The following is a 21,036-nucleotide window of genomic DNA, read 5'->3' as shown; positions in this document are numbered from 1 at the left end:
TTTTCCAATGACGGCCAACCCCCGTTTCTGACCTAACTCGCGCATTTTATAATAATCTGGACGCACGGCGCGCGCAGTGGCGCGCACCATTCTGCCGTGTGGTTGTTGCTGCGCGAGAAGTGGTGCGGTCGCGCGCACCTCTCGGGTCTCCATGTTATATCTGTGCGCGCGGTCGCGCGCTAGCTTCTGTCGATCTTCTTGCATGTGTGCGCGCGCGACTGCGCATGATGTCGCGCGGTGGCGCGCGAGCTACTGGTTCTCGCATGTATTGGTGCGCGCGCGCCTGCGCGTGATGTGGCGCGGCCGCGCGCACACCTCTGCCGGATGGAGTGCTCGCGGCTGTGCAACTTATCCTCTTTTGCGCACCGCTCTGTTTTCTTGGTCCAATTGGCTTCGTTTCCACTATTTTCTTCATTCCTGGAATGACAACAAAAACAAACCAAAGACCGCATAATTCTGTTCGAAACAAGCATAATTCAAAATGGATTCTAATATAAATTAAGTGCAAATCTTGCACTTATCAGTGAATACAATACCAGGTCGTGTAAACTTGATTAATGGTTGTGGCAAATCACATTTTTGTTACCTAATGGTACAAAACTTCAAATAAGATGTTTTGTATTCATCATAATCAAAAAGAAATTTGTTGAGCTTTAATGACATATTTTCATGGGTATGATACTCAGACAATAAATGAAGGAAATGAGAAATATATGTGTATTATTACATATAAATCATGAAAGAAATATGTAGTTGAAAAAGTGTCAATGCTCCCTACATGATTGCATTATACACATATAAGTCCAATTGAATCAAACATGGTAGTTGATATATTCTTCAATTTTAGTCAATTGGTATGATCGATTAGGACATTCTGGTTCAACAATGATGCGAAGAATTATAGCAAAAGTACACATAGTCATCCGCTGAAAGACCAGAAGATCTTTCAAAATAATAAGTTTCAATGTAAAGCATGTTTTCTTGGAAAACTTATTATAAGACCATCACCGGCTAAAATCCAAACTAAATCACTCATGTTTTTGAACGTATTCAAGGTGATATTTGTGGGCTAATTCATCTACCATGTGGACCATTTAAATATTTTATGGTATTGATCGATACCTCTAGCGGATTGTCACATGTATGTTTATTATCAACTCGAAATGTGACATTTATAAGATTACTTGCTCAAATAATAAAATTGTTGAATCAATTTTTTGATCAGACAATCAAGAAAATTAGATTTGATAGTGCTGGTGAATTTATTGTCCAAACTATCAATGATTATTGTATGTTAACGGAAATCACTGTTGAGCATCATGTTGTTCATGTACATAGACAAAATGTATTAGCTGAATCATTGATTAATCATCTACAACTGATTGTTAGACCAATGATTATGAAAACAAAACTCTTTGTTTCTATATGGGAACATGCAATTTCACATGATGCTGCATTAATTCGCATCAGACCAAGTGCATATCATAAATACTCCTAATTGCAGTTTGTCTTTGCTAAAGAACCAGACATTTCTCATCTGAGAATTTTTTGATGTATGGTATATGTGCCTATTGCACCGCCTCAACGAACAAAAATGAGACCTCAAAGAAAGATCATAATTTATATCGGTTATGATAGCACATCAATCGTTTGATATATTGAGTCTCAGACATGCGACGTATTTACATCACGTTTTGCTGATTGTCATTTTAATGAAGAAATCTTCTTAATGTTACGGGAAGAAAACAAAATTACATGATATACATCATCATTGTTAAATCTGGATCAAGAACTAAACAATGTATAGTTTAATATATTTTGTATGTTTGAGATTATACTTTTTATCATAGATTTTTACTTTTAATCATTGCTTCAATTTTTTTTTTTCGTTTGTTGGTAGTGGCAATATTGATTTTCTTTTTCAGCTTATTGATGTGCAATGATTTTTTTTTCTTATTTATATTTAAATTAAATAGTGTTTTAATCTATAATTTGAATGTTGCATAAGAACTGATTTTACTCGGTAAAACAATTAACATGTGCATTTAGAATTAGTCTAGTGAAAAAGAAAATATGCTTACGCTCTTATTTTTTGTCGTAAATGAATCACAAATATCAAATATTTACATCATTCGATACAAAAAAATATGGATTTACAACACTTAAAAGACAACGGTTTTTGTTAAAACCATTAACTTTTTTCATTTAACAACGGTTTTCAACCGTCGTTTTTGTGTTATTTTTATGTGTTTAAGACAACTGTTTATACCCAAAATACCTATTTATAGACAACGGTTTTGTCTTAGACAAAAAAAAAATTCGTTCAAAAGACAATGACTTTAAAAAAGCTATTGTGTTTGAACATATTTTTTTAGGTTTAAGACAACAGTTTTACCTAAGAAAGGAAATCTATTTCCCAACCCAAACCAATTCCCGTAAGAAAGAAAGCCCCAATCCCAAACCCGCATCTTGTCGGCCATTATCTCCCCGTCTCCAAATTGCGACGGCTTGCACCACCAAAAATGGGTCGGTCGTGCACCCTACACCTAGCACAGGACCTGTAGCTTGCATCTAAGGTAGAATTGAAGCAAATAAGCTTGAATCGTTGGTGATTTTGCGACCTGAACCGCACGCTGTTTCTGTCCGATTTTGGTGTGTTTTTGGTTAATTTTGCTTGGGTATTTTTGGGTTGTTTTCAAGTCGTGAATAGTAACTCCGGAGATATTCCGGCGTGTCACAACCTCGGGACCGATAGCGATTAGTTCAAGCTCCGATTTTGGTAAACATTGGGCTCAAATTCCAGCCTTGGTTCATTTAAGTAGGCTGCCGATTTTTGAATTTTTGAGCGCTCCGATTTAAATTCGTTTCGTCGATTTTAATGCATTATATTGACGTATATATTGGATTTATGTCGTAGGTTTAGAGAATTTTGAACTTGGAGTTAAATTCGGTAATTATGTTTATGCTCGAATTTAGCCTTTTGTTTTGGGGTTGCTGCGAGTTATGTGTTCGTATTTTGTGATTATGGGCTGAAGTAAAGTTGTAGAGCTATGTTTTATCTTCGAAATGATAGTAAAATCGTTTAATTCTAATTCTATGAAGAATCGAGAGTGTTATGAATATTTTACTGGAACTGCTCATGTTCTGAAAATGTACAAGACCTCGTGTGGATGTAGTGTGTTCTACTGAATTCTGGGAGTAAACGACTATGATTTTGAATTTAGTTTCAACTAAAAAATTTATATGATCAATTTTTCTTTCATTTCCATTGGCGGATCTTGATTTGAGTGAAAAATGAGCAAGATATTAATTTGACGAATCTAAAATCCGTTTTAAGAAGTATGGTACAAAGTTTCTGTTTTGTGCGAATTAGCCTATCAAAACGAACAAATTTCAATTCAATATCTTCTGATGAAATATGAGAAATTGAGTTAGAAATTCAATTATGTATGATAAGTGCATTTTGGATAAGTATGATATGAATTATGATCTTAAAATCGAGCATATGAATAAGCTGAAAATGATAATTAAATGATGGTGATTGTAGTGTCCATCTTCTTGTGCATGTAGCTGATGATGTCACTTATTGGGTGTTTGTGCATCAATCATACCATTTCCTGATCACAACCAGGTCCGTTTTCTTAAATTTGTCAATATTTTTCTTAACATGAATGATATAAGTAGGATTTCTTCTTTATGATGCGGTGCAGTCCCCGTGTAATACTTACCAATCAGAAGAAAATTCACTTGCTTGGTGACCCGGTTGATAATTGATATTTCCTAATTCCATGCACCCTACCAATCCTAATTTCATGCACTCTATTGGTTTGTGGATTATCGATGCTTGCACAGGAAGATTTCAGCTGATATTTCATTGACTGTTTTTCAGGGAATAAATGGCTAATTGTCATCTTATATTTGTTAGAATGAGACATCTGCTGCTGGAAATTTCATGAAATAGGGGAACAAGAAGGTGACATTGATGATTTATCTTTGCAGGGTATGGATGAATATGGATAATATGTGGTTACATTAGTGGTGCAAATTAGCATGATCTGCTGCAGGAAATTTCATGAAAGAGAGGAAAGTGGTGTTCTGTACATAACTACTATGTGAAATCAATAGTTGCAGTGATTAGTGAATTGTATAGCAAATATCACCAAGTGTTTGTTTGTTATGTTTATGGTTTTTGTAGTATTTTGTTCGTAATGTATATTTAGCATCTGTAGGAGTTTTTATCTAAATTTTATGTAGATTAAATGTTGATTGATATTTAAAATAGTATTGTTTCGATTTATTGATTCTAATAATTGTTATTTTTAAATTTTTTTGGCATGTTTCTATATTTTACTATTCAAAATAGATTTTGTAATTAATATTTTAATTAATAGGTACAAACCCAAAAAAAGTTAAATATAAAAGACAACTCTTTTTATGCGTCGTCTATGTGACTGAAAAAGCGTTGTTAAAAGCCCATTCAATGACAACGTATAAAAAACATTGTCTTTTTTAGCAAAGACAACGCTTTTTATACGTTGTCATTGAGCAGACTTTTAATAACAATGCTTTTAACAACGTTTTTTTAGTCACATAGACAATGCATACAAAACGTTGTCTTTATGCTTTTTTCTTGTAGTGATATTATTACATTTGATCGTCGTATTCTTGGATTGATCTTTTACAAGGCCAAAGAAAAAATGGACATACAACACGCATAAACACATGATCAAAAAAGAAGAAAAAACATATACACAAAGATTATTGTTTGATAAAAAAAATCATACAAGATATTAAAATACGCTAAATAATGTGATGAGCTAATAATATGCATGCCGTTAATAATACTATTGACGGCATACGATTAATGTACGTCGTTAATGTCTAAACACGATTTTTTAAAAAAAAATGATTTACTTTTAACAACGCACATAAACATGCACGCTGTTAATAATACTATTAACGGCGTGCTTTTATTGTGCGCTGCGAAAATTGCATAGGTTATTAACAGTATACATAAATGTATGCTGCGGATATTATTATCCGCAGCGTGCATTAATATCCGCAGCGTGCTTTTAATGTACGCCGTTATTTCTTCAAGTGCAACATTATTAACAGCGCATATATGAGTGTAATCATGAAAAGTAGTATTCGCAGCGTGCTTTTAATGCATGCTGTTGATGACGTAACGTTGAAAATCATTTTTTTTGTAGTGATTCAAAATGTATATATGGGCAAATTTCAAACCTGAAAGACCGTGAGCTTGCTGGCGTAACCTTTCTGCCCATTTCCATATTGATGCAGTCTTTCATTCAGACACGCATCTACCTCTATTTTTCATTCACTCTTTCATTTAGTTCATTATTATTATATTTGTTCAGTGTAAAGAAATGAACAAAGCTACAAAAAAATATCAAACTAAAATTTATTTTTAATAATCTACTCATCAATCTAGAAAATATTTCATATTTAATATTAATAATAATAGTTGTAATAATATATGAATTTAATTAGGATGATTTCATAAAATATGTGTTCGTGTGGTATGATTCAATAATTTTTTAGGTCATAAATGATGGTGTATATGGACGTCATTCAAATATTTAAAAATTGAGTAGGTCTCTTTTGAGATGGTCTCATGAATCTTTATTTGTGAGACGAATTAATTTACCGATATTCACAATAAAAAATAAAAATATTAGCATAAAAAGTAATAATTTTCATAGATGACTCAAATAAGAGATCCATCTCACAAAATACGACCTGTGAGACCGTCTCACACAAGTTTTTGTTTTAAAAATTTTATATGAAACAATTTTATAAGGAATCATAATTATTTTTTTCTCAAAATTATATCGTTTTTAAAAAATCTTTAAATTATTGAAGTCTTCTATTGAACCGGGCGATCTCCCCTCCATCCGGAATTGTCAGCATGTATATAATTTAATTTAATTTACAAGAAATTTATAGAGTGTAACAAATTTCAAAAGAATCACAAGTACTACAACGCAACTATATACGTATGTTTCAGTTTTTTATTTTTATTTTTTTACTTCCAAAACTCGTAACATCCAACTTGCTCAAAGAAAAATGATTAAGTATTTTAATATGGTTTTACATATATATTTCCGGTTTGGTGATACAGATCAACCCGATCTACACTTAAAATGAAATGTAATACTGTTAGCATAAAAAAATAATATTTTCTTATGAATTGGGTCGAGTCAATATTCGTTTTATAAAATTAATTCGCAAGACCGTTTCACATGAATTTTTGTAAAAAAAAATAACAAGACGACCAAATTTATAAACAAATTACGATGGAAATTAAAAAAAAAAAAACCATTGATGAAGCAGACGAAGCTCAAACATCGACGTGGCAGTTCTTCATCAATTGATAATTGATCGCCGGCCCCATAGCAACGCTGTTACTGTTGGAATCAAAATTCACGTACGCCGGGCAATTCACATGCAGATGATACTTCCCAGAAATAAAAGTACCTACTTTCCATCTAATTCTTCCCTCGACTCTCACGTTAATCAGCTCAGTTCCGGTTAACCGATCCTGTTTAAGGGCAGCAGCAAGATACGGAGCCACAGGAACGGATTTCCCGTTCAGATTCGGTGACCAAACGGTGGTATCCTTGTGTCCCTGATAAGAGGACGGAAGCAGCGTCGGAGGAGTTATCTGCTGGCTGTGATACGAAGCGTACACTTCAATTTTATCATAGTAAATGCCAATTCTTTCATTAGGGTTACGGGAGGAGAATGTCACTTGGAGGCTGGTGGTGAGTAGGTTTGCGGGGGAGAGGTTGAAGGCATAGACGGTGGCATCTTGGAGGATGAAATGGGGTTTGGTGGGACGGAGGATGAGATATATGAGGAGAATGAGGAAGAGCGCGAGGACTATGAAGCCAAGGAGTAAGGAGGCAAGAAGGCGGCGACATAGTTTTTTGCGGTGGTGGTGGTTGCGCCCACAATCCTTGGCCGTCATGTCGCGGTGGTTCTAGCGGCGAGGTTATATATATGCACACAAGGAGAGACTTACAATGGATGAATACGTTATGTATTTTACAATCTTACAAAGAGTTGCATAAATGTAAGAAAAGTTATATATAAGCGAGGGTTTGTCCTTGATTGTGTTACTCTCGTATGATATTTAGTTTTAAGTATTGAAATAGTTCAGTACAACAATATTGTCAAAGTTGATATATCAAAGATGGATCGAACTTTAATGTCACATTAGTTTTGTAACTCAAAATTAATAACAAGAGGGCGAAAATTTAACCCTTTATCCATTAGGGAGGAGAGATGCTTGAGGTCGAAGGTTAGAAGATTCAAAAATTTAGGTTGGGGTCTTTATATTTTTTAACTCTTTCGAAGACGACGTTATATTTATGGGATGGCATGACCAATGGGTAAAGCTAGCCGACCATTTGCTCTTTTTGGATTTGAGGGGCTTTCTCTTGAATTCAACAACATTATTTCATTCAAACTTAATTTATTAAATCTAAAAGAAACGATGATGTACAAATGTACTTTGTCAAATAAAAAATGAGTTAATGTGTGATGATTTAATATGACGAAACGAAATATTCGTGTGAATTATATTATTCAAGTACACTAGAGTAATAATTTGTTTCACAAATACAATAAATAGTTAGTATGTTATAATGAGATGGGGGATGAAGAACCAAATGAGATCATCGATTGTTAGAAGTTTGTCTGATGAAAAGAGCGCATGCATATATAACTAGATGAAATTAACCGTATAATTTTGTGTTCATCAATGTGGTGACACTCATATATTGGATTGCAATTTTGATATATTTTATCACATCCAATAGGTGTGTGTCACCTCACTGACGAACACAAATGTGAGCACTATACAAATATATATATTTATATATATGTGTGTGTGAAAGGAAACATGACTTGCATTACAATACAAATTCTTTTTAAAAAAAATCTTCATTGATAAGATTTTGTATAAGAGTTTCGTCTTTCTATAATATTGAGTTTCTTAATATCTAGATTCGATTTTTAATATTTAAAAGAATTTCTTTCGAAAGACTACTTTTTTTATCTTCTACGAATCTATTCAATGAATTCTATCAAGATCAACACAAGTCTAAATATATATATATATATATATATAAGAATAATTTTTGCACAAAAAAAAACAAGCAAGAGGAGAGAGATACGAGAGAGCCAAGAGAGAATTTTCTGAAAAACTCGCAAAAACAAAGCATTGTTGTTTCATTGTGTTAAAAACAGTTGAAGACAACATTTGTACAAAGTGTTGATTGAAGAATTTTTTTGTTGCTCCAAATTTCGGCCACACAGATTTACATTTTTGTGTTTTGCTTATTTTTGTAATTGATATTTTAGAATGCAATTTATTTCATTGACTTGTTAAGGAAGATAGTTATCTATTTCTTTACTAGTATTGGTTTTGTAAACTCGATTTATTTTCTAATGATTATTTTGTCTTAAGACATCGCTCAAATGTGTTCACTTATACATAATTATTTCTGTGTTATTTTTAATTAAGTTATCTATTTCACTGCATGCTGTCACAAAGCCTTACAACATCCGAAACAACACTTATATCTAATACACGCATCCTTAATATTGTGTTAAATAGATAGCTTTCAACCACAATGTGATCGTAGTCAATATGAAACATTTCTATATATGTTGGGATTATGAGCGGTGAGCTGAATTTCATAGGCAATGAACATGACAGATCAGTTGGATTTCGCGGTTCGTCATGGGGAATAAATCTACGATGACAAGGTTGGAACCAAATGAGACAAACAAATTCCGTCGCCCAATTGAAAATTAACACTATACCATTTTATGTAATAATCCTCACTCAGTTATTGAGATTTTTCTAAAATCTTGAAAATAAACAACACGTGTGTTATCCACATATATGGTGTAGATATAATAGCTGAAAACATAATTTTTATACAATTGATGCAATGAGAGTTACATAAAAATTAGATGTGAAACATAATGGACAGCAGCATCTATGAAGTCCGTCCATTCTGGTCAAGCAACATTCCTTTTAGACTTTTCGCTAACCAGATCGCGGTATCTCTTGGCGACACCTTTTCCTTCCCAAACGGCTTCAAAATCACAGCAAGTTCTTCTAGTCTACTTTGCTGAAGCAAATCAGCGGACAGTTCTAGTAGACCTTCAAGAGCATCAGCTCTTTGCCTGAAAGAAGAGACGTCTAAAACTTCCCTTTCTCGTGTTTCCCCCTGTGTAGGTCGAGCTATGGGATTTTCTGGTTTTGAAGTATCAAGGTCAGGAGCTGAAGGAATGGGATTTGTACTTGCCACACTTATTTCCTTCGTGACAGAGTTTTCAAATAGATTCGAAGAGGAGGCAGTGTCTTCAGAGGAAACCACAGCATCAGAGCAAGTAACTGAAGCTGGATCATTAACATCAAAAATTTCCCTGGCCATATGTATCTGCTTCTTGACATTCGTGTTTTTATCCACATTTTCATTTAACGGATGCTCAGTCCCCACTCGGACTCTACCATCATGTATCACATCATCAGAGGCAGTTGGTAGATGACTGTTAATTGATTTTTCAACAACTTCATCTTGCACAAGTATTCCATTGTCTGAAAACAAATTCTTCGGAATTGGGGAGACAGGAGAGACGGTCAAAGAGGAATAATATTCTGCTGAGTTAACTAGTTCCTTCACCATGAACTTGTCATCGCCAATGGATGAAAGATCACACATTTCACGCCTATTGTTGGGACTGACGGGTGGGGCTGCATCTTCTTCACACAGGAGTAAATTTTCAGATAGAGAAAATGAGTTCTCCTTCAGTTTCGTGGAATTCATCTTCTCATCACAAGCACACACATCCGGAACATTGTCATCCAAGTGTTTTTGAATTGCTTCATAGCATAAGAAAGAGTCATATTTATTCCAGCGACAGGCCTTAGGAAAATTTTCGAAGGCCTCAGAATATGACGAGCATCTTGGTCTAGACTCAGTGATATCAACTTCAGTGCGTAGCTGATGACCGATTTGGCAATGAGCTGCTTGTTGTTCCATAGGGTAATTCCCTATCCTTTCCGAGGTAGAGGGATCGTGCTTAAAGATTTCCAAATCGGTGGCTTGCACATGATTGTTAAGTATCTGCTCTGACACGCTAATAAAAGGGGTTGGCGTATCATCACAGACCTCGAATCCTTGAAACGACACCAAAGAGGAAGCAGAATTGCTGCTATTTGTCTGCATTTTATTGGAACCAACTTCTTCATGCTTCCTCAGATGCTGCCCAATTTCCAGTGAACTGCATTTTATTGGTTTGATAGCTTCAGTATCCTGCACATCACTAGAATAAGTTTTTATGTCATTATTCAAGACATTTGGAGAGTCACATCCTTCTTGCCTCATTCTTCTAGGAAACGAAGGCCTTCTAGTCAAGGTAGGAGGTGTTTTTTCTCTTGTTTTTGAAGAGAATCCTTCTTCAGCTACTGGCTTTAAAGGACCCAGGGGAGGGATTCCTTCGTGTCTAACTTTAGTCTTCGAGGGGTTTTCCACAAGAAGAAAATATGAATATAGGTTATTGGCATAAAATCAAGCTGAGAAACAGATTTTATTAAAGAAAAAAATATTAAAACTTTTAGTACCTGTTTCTTCATAGCATCTATTAATTGTATTCTCTTATTGAAATCAGAGTCGGGTTTCACTGATGAAGATGGAGGCATCTCTACAATGGCTTTGAGACCTGGACGAACGTTACCTGGTTTGGAGAGCCTCGGAGATGCTTCGACATAAGTTCTTCTGGTACAAGCTCCACTAACTTTTGAATGGTTGCTTCTGATAGGAGAACTATTTTCTCTGATATTTTCTTCCTTCAAAGCCATCACATTGGTTTTAATCATCCTTGGCTGCTTAGGCTCGTTACCATTTCTCTGTTCCTCTGGCAGTTGCTTCTGACCATCAGACTCCTTGGTTTTCAAGAGCAATGATTCAGTTTCTTGTGTGTTGCTTTCACTTGGTGTCAAGCTGTCTCTGTCGCTACAAGAACTGTTGCCACTTTGGCTTTCAGCCATGTTCTTTCTACCCTCACGTGATCTACAAAGAAGTTTTTTTGGTAACACAGCAGCAGCTGTATTATAGGATGGACGGTACTGGTCAACATAGGGCTGGAGATACGGGTGTTTCAGAAGTTCAGATGCCTGATAAACATTTGAAATATCAAATAATTAGACATCCTCCGAAAATTAGTTAAGGGATTTGAACAAAATCTGAAAGTTCATACACTTGACCGATGTTCTGGATTTTTTCTTAGCATGCTTTTGATCAATGTTTTCCTGTAATATAGAACACGTCTGAAATGAATTTGAAGTACACCAGCGTTGTAAAATAATGTAGTATATGATTAATCATAATTCTAGCATTTATCATCACAAGGAAATTGAAATTTTTAGGAATTTGGAAGAGCTAATAGATCAAATTTCTAGACCATATCGATAATCATCATTTACATAGACAGATCGAATTGACTTACAAGACTGGAGAGTAACAGGGAGGCAAAGGGCCCATAGATGATCTGTTAATTTTGCTTATTAAGCCAGCCATGTCCTGAAACATGCATACAGTTATTAAGCTTGCAGATGTACTAAGAATTAAATGGGAAAAAACACAGAAATAAACTTAGAGGGAAGAAAAAGAATGAATCGAGGTTGTGAGATATTACCAAAGCCTTGAATGCGGGACGATGAGCAGCCATTTCATACACGCAGCAACCTGATTTACAAAGAAAATAATGCAAGAAGGGACTTCATATTTCAGGGCAGTGACATGATTCAACTAAGGGTAAAATCATTTCCAGGTTACAGAAAGCCCACAAAACTCAAAAAGGGTGAACTAGCATGGTCTTCTCCCGCAAAAAAAAAAAAAAAGAAATAAAGAAGAAATAAAGGCTTTGGCTTTTAATGAAGTATAATGACAGCATTAGAATCCAGTTAGACTCATTTGATGGTATTGAAGAGAGAGAATGGATATTATCATACCAAGGGACCAAATATCGGATTTAAAACCATATGGAATATCAGCAAGAAGTTCTGGACACATGTAATTGGGAGTTCCAACAACCTGCACCGAACAAAAAGCTCCACTTCATAAGCATAATTTATTAAATTTTCCAGGGGAATCGTTTGCATGATAACTATTTACCGAAGAAGCCAAATCTTCTGCTTTCAAAGTTTTAGCAAGTCCAAAATCACCTGCTCAAAACAGAATTAAAAAGTAAAAACTAAGGGATTATGTCATCTTAAGCCGTATCCAAACCATTTTTTCTAATTCAAAGATTGGTTAAATATTCAAAAAGCCTTCATTGCATAGCATCATACCAATACGAACTACATGAATAGTTTAATGTAGCCTACATATTTGAAATTGATTATTTTCATTTTGTTGAAAACATGTGTTGTTATCTTTAAAAAACATGTGTTGTTATCTTAAAAAAACATGTGTTGTTTCAAAATGATAAATGAATTTAAGCATTTCAAACCAATGGCAAAATCTTTCATCCAAACACAAGGCAAAAGGAACAAATATACAAATCCAAATTACCTAGACGGACATCTTGATCTTTGGTGAGAAAGATGTTGGAGCACTGCCAAGAAAGTGCTGTCAAGATTAATACGAATAATCATAAAATTTAACAGAGAAACAAAGACCAAAGATTGCATCAAATTAGATTGCTACTTTGAGGTCCCGGTGCAGAACAAATTTGGAATGCAGGTACTCAACAGCCAATAACAATTGAGCGAACCACTTCAACAATTTCTGCACAGTGTAAAATGATTAACACATTATTGTCAACTACCAATGAGAAAATGTATGGTCAGCTGAACATATCAGATGTGTAATCACGTTTATTATTAAAAAATGAGAGTTACATGAATAAAGAGAAAAATGAGACATTATTCCAATGAAAACAACTCAAACCTCCTCAGGGAAGTACTGCCCATTTACTTTTTTCATTAGTTCAGCCCTGAAATATCAACAGCGCATAGAACATAAGGAATCAAAATCAGCTTAAAATAAGCAACAGTACTTCCCAATCAAATTATCACCCAAAACTCACATGTCGCCTCCTTCACAATACCCAGTAACTATGCAAACATAGCAACCCTGCTTTAGGATTGGGAAACAAAGAGATCAGGATGAAAATAATAAATATAACTCATATTTACTGCATGAAAGAGGATTCCGGGACTATAATGGAACTAGCAATTAGAAGCTTCCAGGCCACTCACCTTCTCAACCCAAGCTTCCTTGAACTCAACAACGTAAGGATGTTGTAACCTCGCAATTAATGCCATCTAGATTTTGGCACAGCCAAAAAGGAATCTTTACATTTTAGTCAAGTTCAAGGACACCATGAACAATATGCACACTAATAACACTCGATTGCATAAAGAAGATGAAATTCGCAGCAAAATTCAAACTTAAGAGATGAGTATATACCAAACAATGAAATAACTACGATAAATACAAAAGTAAACTCGTTAAGATTCCAAATGGTTAAGCTAAACCTAGTCACAAGTAAACTGATTTAGCTTAGAAGAGATGTCGATGATCCACAACGAAAAGAGAAATTAAGATAACCATTAGCACAAAACAATAAATCCTTAGAAATGAAGCAATGACATTAGTTAACCTCTTCATGAGCTGATCTCCGGCATCGTTCAATTTGTCGAGCTAATCGAATTTTCTTAAGCACGTACCTATGTTCCATTCCCAAGAATCACAGGGAAAAAAAGTACGAGGATAACGCATTAAAGAATTTTACTGCAAAAATTTTGGATATGAATAAAATTAACTTTTTTCATTGTAGGTCATACTTTTTTCTTTCCAGTTTGTGATGTACCAAAATGGCTGCACCAAAGGCTCCACGGCCAATCTGCTCCATGATGTCATACTGGCCCATTCTTGACTCCATCGGCAACAAATCCCGAGTCCTAAAGCACTGTATCACTAAATTCCACCCTTGATAAGCATGTACCTAAGGAAATGAATTGTTCCCAAAAAAGAAATCTGGATGACTATACTCCCCGAAACTTTCACTACATCAACTCCTTATAATACAAACCCCAAAAAAAATCTTGGATCCTCTAATCTCTGAATTATATCGTAAAATCAATTGCTGTAATTAAATCTCAAACAAGATATATTACACTAAAAAATGTAATATGTATTCAAATTAATCTCAGACACATCCGCTGCCTCCTCTACCCATCTGCAGATCCATCCCAAGAAAACACCCATTTACAGGAACTGCAAAATACCCCGAATAGAAAAAGAAACAAAAATGCCCACCTAACTCCTGAAATAAAGCAAGAGCGGAAATGCAATTAACTGGCCTTCTGGGTACCCCACAAATGAGGATTTCTCGAATGGGTTCGATCAAAGAAAGCAGGAGAAGTAGACCTGAACTCCGTGTTTCTCCAGCATTTTTTTCACACAGACAAAATTGTTCCTTCTCTTTAAAAGTTATGGGCAAGATAGAGCAGCCCGTTTAACTTAATACTATTATTTGTTCCATGGCTAATTATTTTTCCAATAATTTTATCATTTATGGGTTTTAGGTTACTAATTTTTCATTTTTTCTGTTACATTATTTTTTCATATCTGTCTATTTTGATCTATTTTCTCCCATGGTGATCATTTATCGCTGGAAAAAAACCGATTAGTCTTATATATCAAGTGACGTCGTGTTGGAAATGTATCATATCAATGTCAACATATTACATTACAATAAAATTTATACAAAAAGATTGGATCTTTTTTGGCGTTTTTGAGTTTGACTCCTAATGAGCAACGTGGTGATTGGCTCAATTTCAAAATAATTAGTAATGTTTGAATCACACCAAAATATTGAGTTCCCCTTTATGGAAACCATGCAACAATGTACATCGACAGTTTTTCAAGAGAAAAAGCAACGAAATTTTAGTTATTTTTTGTTAACAAGGGATGGATAACTACATCATAAAAATTAGATGGGGCAATTAATAATTAATTTTCATATAACAACCAAGGCCACCAACTATTATCTTCTCGTGACTGTCATAATTTAAATTTATTAAATTCGAAATAAGAAAACAAGTTGCTAAAAATTTAATTTATTAGGTACCCATAGCATTATTGTTTTGTTCATGAAAGCAGTCCATCTACTGAAAATTTTAAGTGATCACTGACTATATTTTGTGAAAGTGAAAAGTTATTAAAAATAAAATAAAATATATATTTTACAATTTTTAAAAAATATTTACGGGCCAACTTGCTATTGTCGATATATTGTTGGTGATCGGTCCATATCATAGATGGGATTCTCACAACTGCTCAAAATTTTATTTTTATCGTTAAGAAAAGAGAAAAACATCCCCGGAAATAGCCATTTTAAAATATTTATTTATTTCGATCAATTTTATTATTACAATCTTGTTTTTAAGGATATAATATAGGTTAAATAGCCATTTGAGAATACTTATTATTTCGATCTATCTTTTTATTATTACAATTTTGTTTTTAAGGATATAATATAGTTTTGTCAGAATCGAGATTAAAAATTTAGAGAAAGTGAATAAGCTTTTTTAAAATTGTTTTGATTGTGTTAAGAATGTTGAAATCTTATTTTTGTCGATAGAGTCTTCAGCAAGTCAATCAATATGAAATGTGCGGAAGTAGGCTTACTGAAACTGATTTGAACAAATTACTATTAATTTCGGTCGTTAAGAGAAAATAAACTAAATGATTTTATGGATGTTCGGAGACTTTAATACTCATATGTCACTCATTTTCCCTCAAAGAAGGTTGTACTAAAAGACTAGTAATTACAAGTGATTTGAAATTACCCACTTCAGTTAGTACTGAACACTATCTAACTAAAATTCTTAGTAAAACTGAAAGTGAAGACTTAGAGCGGTAGAGTTCCTTGCTCATAGCTTATGTGAACTAAAAAGAAGAATTTTTTGCACTAATATGATCCTTGATATGATCAGATAAGCAACGAATCAGTGTGTGCTTCTTTTTTAATATGACTTTTTGTAATATATATTTTTGCAAAGAGATTTGACTTTGTTTTCGCTAGAAGATTCTTGTCTTTGTAGTTTCAATTTTCAACGGTGACTTTTACAAAAAATATATGTTCATTGTAAAATATATGTTCATGACTGCAAATGTATTTTTTGTGGATGAATTTTCTGATATCAGTTCACTTCTGACAGAGACTGTCACTCTGATCCTTAACACTTATCGGTATAACAAAAGGTTGTATTACTTTATGTTCTGATCCTTAATCACTGATCGATAAGGTCATTATAACGATCTTGTTTAAAGTGATAGCCTATCGGTTTGAATTAAATCAGAGGTCTCTTAACCAGTTTGGTAGGTTGATTTTTATAATGAATATATGTTTGGGCTTGCGATCAGTTAATTAACTTATTTTTTTTCTGCTCAAATTCAGTTGTGATTTTTTTTTTCAACCACCAAAATTAAATGTTCCGAAAAAAATTATATATTTGAAGTTATTTTAAAGTTAATCGTCCTGTTTTGAATTTCTTTTTATTCATTAAAATATTTTTTTTTTGCGCAAATAATATGTGTTTATAAAAACATAGATGCAGAATTTAAGTGATAAAGAAAATAATATGCTAATCTTTTTTTTTTCCCAATATCTTATCACATTGAATTAAAATACTGTCCAATCTAATTCCACGATAATGTATATAGAAAAAATTTATTTTCTACATTCCCTCGTTTCTTTCAAAATATAATCATTTAAATGTTTCATTAATTCATTAATTATATCTCATTTACTATCTTTTCAATATTAAAAAATAACGAACAAAAAACATTGAAAATGTGGGAACCCTTAACAGTAGTAAAACAAAAATGACATCTTTAGCTCAATTTATTTAAATAAGAAAAAATAAAAGTAAATCCGCCCCCTTAGGTGATGGTTAGACCCAGTAAAGCTTGTTTACAAGCTAGTTCGGATAGGTTTCAGATTTTGTAAACTCGCTCCGCCATTTCATATATATAATTTTGATATTATGAGTACATATATGAGTATCGCTGAGGTGACGTTTTACACATATAGTAATCGAACGTCACTCGAGTCAATGTTAATGAATCCAAAAACTAAATTTTCACAGAAAAAAACAATTGAAGCATAGTTCATCGACTCCATGACGCAGAAATTTTCTTACACTTCTTGGCCAATGCCGTGGAAAAGAACGACTTATTTTCACCAGTGGCGGTGGCCCAAATTATGTAATGACCCGATTTAATTATATGTTATTTGGCGATAATTAAGATTAATTATTTTAAATTGAAGAATTTAAAATAATTAATTCAAATAATTAAATTGTGTGTTTATGCATATTTAAATTTTATGACACACGAGAGTTGAAATAAAATAGATCGAGTCGAAATTTAAACCCCAAAAAGATAAAAGATAAACATGCATATAAAATATTAATATAATATTATAAAATAATGATGATCATCCAAAACGTTCTCTCTCTCCAGAAACACGAAACTATCGGTTGAAAGCTTCAAACCAACTCCGCCACTTTGACCGTCGATTGTGGCCGCACCGGTCGCCGAAAAATTCAAGTAAATATACGATTGGAAAGATCTCGACGTAAGATTTCCATTGATACCACTCTTGCTAGGTAAAATCGTGATTTCCGAAAACCGGCAACAACGCCGCCTCTTTCACCGCTAAATTCGCCATCTTCCGCCGCTCAAAACTAAAAATTGATTGAGGGGTTTTCTTCCTTATGTCGTAAGGTTTCTTTTGATACCACTTTTGCAAATTTTCGAGAATGAACCGTCGCCTCCGCTTTTCTGCGTGATTCCGGTCATCTTCTCCGGCGAGTTTGCCGTCTGTTGCCGGTTAGCTTCGGTGTAGGCTTGATTTTAGCCACTGTTGTTTGGATTACAAGCTTCCTCGGTGCGAATTATTGCCTATGTGAATTTAATTCAATTTTGACTCAAATAATGTATCATTATTGATTAATTATTGGGTTATTGTTGTAGGTTCCGGAATTGTGCAAGTTGGAGGTATAATCTGGTGAACCTAGAATTTATCACAATCGCTTAAATATTAGTTTAGCGTCACTTAAAGCTAAAAAAATATTTGCGACGATAAAATAGAAATGATTGATTTTAGGCATTTTAGTCGAATATTGGAATTTTAGGAATTTAAAATGCCTAAATTGTTGAAATTGGATTTTCAGTGAATTTAAATGGTTGTGGGATTGTTATATGATAATAAGACCATTTAAATTAATATTCCGGTGATTTGTCTGAGTTGACAATTCCAGGACTTTCTTGAGGATTTAAGTTACTGGTAAATTAGTTAAGGTACGTAGAGATCAGTTATTTTCACGATGTCTGACAGAGGCATCTGATGATCATGTGTATGATTTATTTGCTATTTGCTGATTTATGTGATATTATATGCCGACTCGCATATTATCAGTTGGTAATTGATGTGCAAAATAAAATAAAATATTTCTTTGGTTCACACACATTTTATTTTCGTTAGACACATCAATACCACTGAATATATCATATTGAGCATATCTGTTATTGAGATCCAGTGATATTTCGGTTGAGATCCGTTATATATATGATATGATATGGTGTCCTGGAGATGTTTGGCTACCTTGATTCGGTCCGGCTTAGGTAGTTGCTGGCTTCGAGGCTGGGCCATATCCCAGGCACGGTCCGCTGAGTCGTGGACCAGCTCGAGCATATATGTATGATTGTTGATATCGATCATTTGACTCCTGATATCCTGATATCTTGCACATATTCATGCATTGCATTCATGCATGGCATCATTGTATTTCTATGTCATATATCGTGGTTTCTTGATGTCTCGTACTGGGGTTGCTGACCCCCGAGAGAGGGTTGTCGTGTCTTTTGTGTGTGGACATAACAAGTGGTACAGGTGGTTCGACCTCAGGCGCTCGAGAGGAAGCCTCAGGAAGTACCAGAGCTCCTTGACAGTAGGCTCAGTTGTATTTAGGTACTGCGTGGCGTTGCTGTCTCCCAGATACTATATATATATATATATTTGGAGGATTGTATTATGGTATTATCGAGTCTTGTCGGCTCTATGATATTTTGGTTTGGATATGTCATGATCTTGTCTGGCTGGCACGTGTGTATGCTGTTGTGTTTATTGAGGGCGCATGTTGGTTATTTTGAGTATTTGATTTTCTGGTATGTCCTATTTACGGGAAGGTCATGCCGAAATTTTTATTGGCCTAAACACATTTTTAACTCACTTTTCCGCTGTTTACTGATTAATCAAGATTGCATGTTAATAAATCGTGATTAGGATAACGGGCCCTCACAAATTATTTCCCACTTTTATCTATACTAGATTAGGGATGTAATCAAGCCGAGCCGAGCCGAACTCTTGAATGTTTGAGCTTGGTTCGTTTATAATCGAGCCGAGCTCGAGCTTTATTTAACGAATATATGCATGGCTCACGAGCTTATTCAAGCTTTATCGAGCCTAAACAAGCTTAATTATACATTTAAATTTTCATAAAATTAATTTAAAAGTAAATTATATATTTAAAGAAAAATATATTATTCTTATTAAAATGTATAAATTTATTGTAATAAATAAATTTAATAGATTTTTCTATATATTTCATAAATAATATGCAAAATCAATAAATCAAATATCAAAACTATTATTTTTTCATCTAAAATATTACTCATGAATTTACCAACGAACATGTTCACGAGCTAACGAGCCGAATACTGTAAAGCTTGAGTTTTGTTTGTTTATCTTAACGAGTTTCATTAAACGAGCTCAAATGAGCTTTTATCGAATCGAGCTTCGAATAGCTCACGAACGGTTTGATTCGTTTACATTTTTATACTAGATCATTTTGTTCATGACATGAATTTTCAATTAAGTGGTTCGAGCCCGATCTTCATGTATCCAAAATTTTGACAGATGACCTCTGTCCAATAGATCCTCGTGCTTTATATATATATATATATATATATATATACACACATACATGTATCATGCAAATGGATAAAAGCCAAAAGGGTCATTTACATCTGGATGATACACACATATACAGATAGAAAATATATATATAGATGTGGTTGATGATATGATTGCAAATGAGCTGCTTCACGTACGACTGCTGTCACATTATATATATGAATTAATGTTGCAGTAATCCCAGATGTAAAAATGGTTCGCAAAAGTAAAAAATTTGTAGTACAGTGAACAAGGAAAGGTGACTTTTTTTAAAAACGTCAGTTCAATTGATGTCAACGGAATCTTACCAAAATGTCAAAAACGTCAGTGCTCAGAAGGTTATAGCCGTCAATTCGCACCATAAATGGCATCATCCTAGATTCTTTTACTTTTACAAAATCCTAACATTTTTTTAATATATATATATATATATATTGATTAGAGATATTTTTTCCAAAAAGTTGTTAGAAGTAGATCATAGTTTGCTCATTTTTTTTTTAATTAGGTTTTTTTGAGATGATTTTACGAATTTTTATCTGTGAGACATGTCAATCATACCGATATTTACAATAAAAAGTAATAATCTTATCATAAAAAGTAATACCTTTCATGGATGATTCAAATAAGATATATGTCTCACAAAATACGACCCATGACACCGTCTCACACAAATTTTTGTCTTTTTCTTTTTACATTGGTAGATTTGGAACCCTATATTTCTTGCTCTCCCATCTCTAAAGAAGCTTATGAACTCTACTCGTTGAAATAATTATTTTTATAGGAGGAATTAATATTCATATCAATAATTACAAACTCATCAACTCATAAAAAGAACATATGGAGATAAATCTTAATATAAGGTGTATAACCAAATGATTATTAATAAAATAACTTGAAAGCTAAAACTAAACATTTTTTTATATCATAATCTGAAAGATGAAAGGACTCGAAATTTGAGCTTTT

The 21,036-nt window shown here is 33.7% G+C and overlaps 2 protein-coding genes and 1 long non-coding RNA gene across 7 annotated transcripts; 1 reads left to right on the top strand and 2 right to left on the bottom strand.

Annotated features, from left to right (window-relative positions):
* The first annotated feature begins 2,351 nt into the window (after window positions 1-2,351).
* LOC142548132 (uncharacterized) lies at window positions 2,352-4,324 on the top strand. Of its 4 annotated transcripts, none has more exons than XR_012820918.1 (3): window positions 2,375-2,950; window positions 3,571-3,631; window positions 3,711-4,324. It is a non-coding gene; the product is annotated as an uncharacterized LOC142548132 (long non-coding RNA). The 4 variants fall into 4 exon arrangements; XR_012820914.1 differs by having other exon boundaries at window positions 3,548-3,631; XR_012820913.1 differs by having other exon boundaries at window positions 2,352-3,631; window positions 3,890-4,324.
* Window positions 4,325-6,304: 1,980 nt separating this feature from the next.
* Window positions 6,305-7,064, bottom strand: LOC142519482 (NDR1/HIN1-like protein 1). Its single transcript, XM_075622519.1, has one exon. The coding sequence runs from the start codon at window positions 6,989-6,991 to the stop codon at window positions 6,362-6,364; it is 630 nt and encodes a 209-aa protein (XP_075478634.1). The 5' UTR covers window positions 6,992-7,064; the 3' UTR covers window positions 6,305-6,361.
* A 1,883-nt stretch (window positions 7,065-8,947) lies between these two features.
* Window positions 8,948-14,561, bottom strand: LOC142548112 (serine/threonine-protein kinase Nek5-like). Of its 2 annotated transcripts, none has more exons than XM_075656458.1 (15): window positions 14,411-14,561; window positions 13,892-14,324; window positions 13,708-13,774; window positions 13,304-13,369; window positions 13,132-13,181; window positions 12,993-13,038; window positions 12,750-12,830; window positions 12,615-12,657; window positions 12,216-12,265; window positions 12,053-12,134; window positions 11,737-11,786; window positions 11,548-11,621; window positions 11,299-11,350; window positions 10,664-11,215; window positions 8,948-10,556 (listed from the first exon to the last, which is right to left on the bottom strand). In XM_075656458.1, the coding sequence occupies exons 2-15, from the start codon at window positions 13,987-13,989 to the stop codon at window positions 9,033-9,035; spliced, it is 2,835 nt and encodes a 944-aa protein (XP_075512573.1). In that variant the 5' UTR covers window positions 13,990-14,324; window positions 14,411-14,561; the 3' UTR covers window positions 8,948-9,032. The 2 variants fall into 2 exon arrangements, with proteins under 2 accessions (XP_075512573.1, XP_075512575.1); XM_075656460.1 differs by having other exon boundaries at window positions 13,132-13,178.
* Window positions 14,562-21,036: the final 6,475 nt, after the last annotated feature.

This window comes from Primulina tabacum, chromosome 1 (assembly GCF_025594145.1).
Source record: "Primulina tabacum isolate GXHZ01 chromosome 1, ASM2559414v2, whole genome shotgun sequence".
In the NCBI taxonomy this organism is placed as follows: domain Eukaryota; kingdom Viridiplantae; phylum Streptophyta; class Magnoliopsida; order Lamiales; family Gesneriaceae; genus Primulina; species Primulina tabacum.
This window is presented reverse-complemented; position numbering and strand designations above follow the sequence as displayed.